The sequence below is a fragment of the Plasmodium falciparum genome (genome assembly GCF_000002765.6).
Source record: "Plasmodium falciparum 3D7 genome assembly, chromosome: 6".
Taxonomy (NCBI): Eukaryota; Apicomplexa; class Aconoidasida; order Haemosporida; family Plasmodiidae; genus Plasmodium; species Plasmodium falciparum.
The window spans coordinates 662,501-670,000 of record NC_004327.3 but is presented as its reverse complement, the minus strand read 5'-3'; the positions used below and the strand labels follow the sequence as shown (position 1 = coordinate 670,000).

General features: G+C 19.4%; 2 protein-coding genes across 2 annotated transcripts in view; one reads left to right on the top strand and one right to left on the bottom strand.

Annotated features, from left to right (window-relative positions):
* PF3D7_0616000 (pyridoxal kinase) overlaps positions 1-141 on the bottom strand; it is a gene marked incomplete at both ends in the record, with an annotated part of 1,773 nt that extends 1,632 nt beyond the window's left edge. Inside the window, one exon of the mRNA XM_961053.1 lies at positions 1-141. This exon is cut by the window's left edge and continues 1,233 nt beyond it. Coding sequence (XP_966146.1) covers positions 1-141 — 141 coding nt within the window.
* Positions 142-2,145: 2,004 nt separating this feature from the next.
* PF3D7_0615900 (protein phosphatase, putative) overlaps positions 2,146-7,500 on the top strand; it is a gene marked incomplete at both ends in the record, with an annotated part of 5,421 nt that continues 66 nt past the window's right edge. The window contains one exon of the mRNA XM_961052.1: positions 2,146-7,500. This exon is cut by the window's right edge and continues 66 nt beyond it. Coding sequence (XP_966145.1) covers positions 2,146-7,500 — 5,355 coding nt within the window.

Here is a 7,500-nt window from a genome sequence, read left to right as displayed (position 1 = left end):
TTTGAACTTTGAATAATATTGTACTGTGTTTAGAATTTTAGGAATATGTCCTCTCCTTCTAAAAACGAATGCTGCTATATTATTTCCACAAAATCCATCAAACACTTGTGATTGTATGGAGATAATATTTTCCTTCTTCATGATAAAAGATAAAATATAAAGAGAAATATAATATTATATAATATGATATAATATGATATAATATGATATAATATGATATAATATGATATAATATTGGAAATATGGAGACATAAAATATAAAATATATATATATATATATATAATATATGTATGGGGAAAAAAAAAAATTCCCATATTTTTATTATTTTCCCCTTTTTACAAATTGTTCTTATATATTCTTTAATTTTTTTTTTTTTTTTTTTTTTTTATTAAAATTTATTTTCCATAGAAAAAAAAATATATATCTCCAGTACTTATATATATATATATATATATATATTTATTTATTTATTTATCGTTTTATTTTTATTTTACAAATAAAGGGCGTCACAATATGAATAATATAAAAACATTATATTTTTATGGATGCAAATTATTATAAAATATTTTAGTAAAACATGCCTTATACATATATAAATAATATATATATATATATATATATATATATGTGATTATTTCTTACCCCTACGACATTATAATAAAATAAATGTAAAAAAAATTAAATGGTATAAAAATATATAATTATGGAGAATTCGTTTTTGTTTTTTTTTCTTTTACATAATATATAGTTTATATATAATTCATTAAAAGTTCAAAAGGATTATGTAGAAATTGTTATTGTATATATATATATATATACATATATATATATAAAATTAAATAAATAAATAATATATATATTATATATTTATATATGACATATTAACATATTATTTTTTGTGAACGAAAAAAGTATTAAATAAAACATGAATAAATTAAAAAAATCAATCTTTATAATATACTGAAAAAAAAAAAAAAAAAAAAAAAAATACTTTCATTCAAAAGGTGTTAAAATATAAATTAATGTGAAGCAACTTGTATATTATATATAATATATTATATATATTATATTATACATATGAAATATATTATATATATATAATATATATATTTTTTTTTTTTTTTTTGTGAGGGTTTAATTAATTATCTGGGTGAAATATGATCATGAGCACATATATAATTTTATGGCTTAAAAAAAGAAAAGAAAAAAAAAAAAGATAATAAATATATATATATATATACACAAATATTTATATATGTGCTATCATTTTCTTTTCTTTTCTTTTATTTATTTTTATTTTTTTGTTTTCCCTTATATTTTATAATATCCAATACTTTGCCATAGGATTAATAAATTTTGTATGGATCCTTCTTTTGTGTATGGTATGATACTTGTTTATATAAATATAACATCTTAAAAATAAAACATATATATATATATATATATATATATATATATATTTATTTATTTATATATGTTCATATTTTTTTTTTAACGTTTAAGATATATATATATATATATATATATATATATAATATAATTAATAAGGTAAGTACACTTTATTTAGATATTACATATATTAAAAATTGTTAAAAAGAAATAATATATTATATAATATATAGATTAACCCTTACATATAATATGAACATAATTTTTTTAATTTTACAACTTGTAAAAATATTTCTTTCCACATTTAATTTGTTCTTACACACACATATATATATATTTATATATGTATGTATGTTTATGAATTCATATAAGCTATCATAATAAATATAATATAACATATATATAACTTTTTCTTCAAGGTATTTATTCCTTATATTATTCTATCTTCTACACATTTATTCTATATAATATCACCAGAAAAAAAAAAAAAAAAAAAAAAAAAAAAGGAAAGTCACAACCATTATATGATAACACATAAGGGTGTGGCCAAAAGATGAAAATATTGTCTATCCTGGGTGTTCTCTGAAAAAAAAAAAAATAGAGTAAAGGATAAAAATATAAAAAAAAAAAAATAGAGAAAAGGATAAAAATATAAAAATATAAACAATAATGTGTATTTAATATATATATATTTATTTATTTATTTATTTACATTTTGATTATACTCTTTGCATATATTTTTGTGCGCATGAGATATGAATAATACGGGCCACTGCAAGAAGGAGAACTATTTATACAACCAATACGATCAATGTTATGATATTTTTTTAAAAAGAAATGATATAAGAAATATTGATATACCAGAAAAAAAATCTGAAGTAATAAACACACACATTCAATTTAAACAAAAGAAAGAGAAAGAGAAAAGAAAAGAGAAATATCCATATAAAATAATTAGAATAATAAAGAGTCATGAAAACGATGATATTGTTTTTTATTCTGTCCAAAAAATAAATAAAATATACAAAAAAAAAAAAAATATTTACAAAATAAACAAATTATACAGAATAAATAAAATTGAAAAATATAATTCATTTATCAATTCTTGTGAACATATATCAAAAGATATATATTTAAAAAAAACAAAAAATTCTTTACCTTTAAACAATGTAAATAATATTTTATCCACTGTATGTAAGGATGAAGAAGAAAATGTAACTTGTATATTAAAGAAGGATCATATTTATAATTTTTTAAAATATAACAATTTTATTATTCTTGCGTGCCAAAAAAAAAAAAAGAAATATAAAAGTAAGAAAATAAAAAGGTTAAGGAAATTCAATTATTTTATTCTGAATAAATGTTTGATAGAAAAATATAATAATAATAATAATAATAATAATAATAATATTTCCTTAGAATGTAAAAATAATATAGAGTATGATAATAATATTTATTATTACAACAAGAAGATTCAAAAATTTTATGGTTATGTCAATAAACAAAATGATCATTTAATATACAAACAATGGAATTCATATAAAAATATATCAACTGATCAAAATAAAATAAGACATCATCATAATGATTATAAGAACATACAAAATTGTAATCATCCTTTAATTTATACATTAATAAATAATATTAAACATATTTGTAATTATGAATATGTAATTGAAAAAAAATTTTGTTATGAATGCTACTCCAAAATAATATTAAACAAAATAAAAAAAAAAAAAGAAAAACAAAAAAAAGAAGAAGATACAAATAAAAATGATATGAATGATCATACATATGTCAATATAAATCAATATATGAAAAAAAAAAAAAAAAAAAAAAAAAGTGGAGATATAAAAAATATATATCCTAATAAACTTAATAGAAATGAGCAAAATAAAAAATTAACCAATTCATATATTTTTACATACGGATTTTATAGTAAAAAAGGAAAATATCATAAGAATGAAGATTGTAGTTCTCATACCTTATTTAGTAGTTATAAAATATTTAAACAAATAAAAAAATTTTATACAAATATAAAGAAAACGAAATATTCCTTTTTTGAAGAACTCATGAAAGTGTTTCATGACGAGACACATATGGAAAATACGAAAAATAATTATAATAAAATGAAAAATAAAAAAACACATCTAATAAACCCTGATACATATTATCATAATGATTATATCAAATTATCCAAGGTGTATGTAAAACTATGTAACCCTTTTCTTTCTATTTCTTTAAAAAAAAAAAAAAAAAAAAACCAAGACACGAGTAAAACATATCCTTATGATATAATATATAATTATTTCTGTGATCATTTGGATGAAGAAAGTAAAGGTGAGCATATAAAAAATAAGATCAAACAGAAAAGAGACTATCCAAACGATCAGAAAAGAGACCATTCAAACGAACAGAAAAGAGACTATCCAAACGAACAGAAAAGAGACTATCCAAACGAACAGAAAAGAGACTATCCAAACGAACAGAAAAGAGACTATCCAAACGAACAGAAAAGAGACTATCCAAACGAACAGAAAAGAGACTATCCAAACGAACAGAAAAGAGACTATCCAAACGAACAGAAAAGAGACTATCCAAACGAACAGAAAAGAGACTATCCAAACGAACAGAAAAGAGACTATCCAAACAAACAGAAAAGAGACTATCCAAACAAACAGAAAAGAGACTATCCAAACAAACAGAAAAGAGACCAATCAAATGAACAAAAAAGGAATCAACCAAACGGACAACAAAACGATTGTATAGATAATCATAATAGTGGTCATCAAAATTTTTTATATAATAATAACACAAATAATAATATTAAGAAAGTATTTAATAAAAAACAAATCATTTCAAATAAAATAGATAGTTATAATAACAAAACGAATGTTCTTAATTACAAAGTGAAGAAATTAACAAATCTTATGAATAATAATGAAGGAGATTATTATTTTACATATGATAATAATATAAGACGTAAACATAAATATATATTTACTTGTAAAAGTTGTAAAAAAACCGAATGTATAAATAAAAATAAATATGTCCATATTAATTATTTAAAGTATTTATTTAACAAGAAGTCTTATTTAAATAAAAAACAATATGAACCTCAAAAATATTTCTTATATAATAAATATAATATATATGATGAGAACCTTTTTGATTTGTTAAATGAAAAGAATAACTCTACCAACTCAGATGAGTTTGAATTTTTAAAATTCCACACAAAAAAAAAAAAAAAAAAAAAAAAAAAATTAATAAATAGTTTTAACCAATATGATAATCAAAATAATTATAATTGTGGTCATGATATAAAGTATAAAAAAAAAAATATTATATATAGAGAGACAGATCAAAATAATATGCATAAAGAAAAATATTTTAATGATGAAGATGTTATCGAAGGAGAAGATTATTTTAAGAAACATAACAAATCAAATATGCTATCTTTAAAAAATTATTTTATTAAATGTAAAACTTGTAGACATTTGCATAAATATGATAACTTGATAAATGAAGATATATTACATATCTATAGAACAAATTCTATTTTAACGTCTCCACTTATTTTAAATAGATCACCTAGTATGTTACGTTCATTGTTAATATCTTGTTATAAAAATAAAAATAGAAAAAATTTAAAGTATTATATTATGAATTCTTTATATATACAAACTTGTCGAAAGGAAAGAAAAGAGATAAAAAAGGATTTCCCTAAGGAGAATAAAAAAAAAAAAAAAAGTCTGATTATTGAAAATTCTTTTGATAACATTAATATATGTGATACAATATGTCACGGAGCTATGTCTAATGCTTCGTATTATTACTCAGACCTGGAAGTGTATACAAAGGATCACGTGGGGAAACGTCTAGAAAAAAAATTAAAAACAGGTCTTTTAATAAACAAATTAAATAATTATCATAGGAGTAATTCTTGTAATATAAGAAGAGGTCAGACGAACCGAATGGAATCTTTTAATATGTATAAAGAGGGTTATATAAATAATGATTACATGACGAAGGATATTATTTATAAGGTAAATAAAGATGTGCATAACAAACCTGTTGATAATAAATATATTCCATGTGTTATAAGAAAAGATAATTTAAGTAATAAAGAAATGTTGTTTAAATATACAAGAAGAAAAAACAGAATAGATAGTTTGTATGAGCATTATGATATACATTTATTTACTATATGTGATGGACATAGCTCTTGTCATACTTCATCATTTTTAATAAAAAATATCCACAAAATATTTTATTATCTTCTTATCCACACTTTTTTTAATATTTACATGTCCTTGAAATTGATACATCCTTTTCTGGATTTATTATATTACAAGATGTGTATGGAAAATAATTTAAAAAAATGTAACGGCTCATGTATAATTAATGTTTTTATAAGAAAAAATTATATATATGTTAGTAATACAGGAGACAGCAAATGCGGCCTTATGACATTTAATTTGGATATGTATGATTATGAAGATATAATAAAAAAGGAAGAAAAAAAAAAGCAAAAAAAAGGAAACAAAGAAACGAAACAGAAAGGAAGAAGGATGAAAGGAAAAAGGATGAATGGAATGAAGGCACGTTTAAATAGGGAAGAGGATATAATAAATACACAAGCGGAAACCATAAATTGTGATGACAATATATATGATGAGAAAAAAACAAAAGATATAGAAGAATCAAATTATGAATCATATAAAATAAATATAAAATCAATTTCATATAACGAATTGAATGCTGAACACAATTGTAATAATTATTCTGAATATTTAAGAATATATAATTTATATATGAAACAATATGACAATGAACATGATAATCATAAGATGAGTGCTCATAATAGGTACCATAGAAATATGGGAGATGACCATAGATATAATAATTTATGTGTAAAAAAAATGGATAAAAATATGTGTAAAAATATGAATAAAAATACAAATAAAACACATCATTGTGATAATCATCATAGTAATAATATGTATGATAATTTAAAAGATACAATTTTTCAAATAAATAATTTCATTTTAAAAGAAAAAGAAGAGACACAAATAAATATAGGGAATATCCCTAACGATATAATTAAATATAATCGATTAAATGGATGCTTACATCCATCAAGAGTTATAGGTGATTATGATATAAAAAAAAGATATAATAGGATATATAACAATTTATTATCTAATAATTCTAATATATATAAATACAATATAAATAATATTAATTTTTATAATAATATTCATTATCTTTATAAATACAAAAAATGTTTTGACTGTGGAAAGAACTATGTATTAAATAGTTATGGTAAGGTTAACGGTATAAATGATTTGACTTTTTTAAAAAAACAAAAGGAACATTTAAATATGAAAAATGATGATATAATAAAAAAAAATGTAAATATAAATTGTAATAATAATGATAATAAAACAACAAATGTTCACAAAAATATGATTCATTTTGTTAATGTCTACGAAACAGATGGTAAACAAAAAAAAAACATTTATGATAATTTTTATCATATAAAAGAAAACAAAAATAATAATAATAATAATAATAATAATATTTATAATAATAACAATATTTATAATAATAACAATATTTATAATAATAACAATATTTATAATAATAATAATAATATCAGCAATTTTACTACACACTCCAATGTAATTAAAGTTTATAAAGAAAACCTTTATAATCATAATTACTCTATGGATCCACTATCTAATGATAATAAAAAAAAAAAAAACAATTTCCATTTTTATCCAGATGAACAACTTTTACCATATCTTTATTTTAAACCTACAAATTTAAATAAAAATTATGTATATAGATTTGATAACAAAAACTTTTTTCACTTATTATTAATAGCTTCAGATGGTGTTTTTGAATATATAAATCCTTATATCATATTAAATATTATAAAAAAACATAAAAGCATATATACAAAAATCCAAAAAATATATTATTTTTATAATAATTATATTAAATATATGAACTCAACAAAGTATTATCTTAATTATATGACAGATCATTTTCTTATTACATCAAAGGAATGTTTCGAGTTATCTAGAGATATCGTAAGAACAACA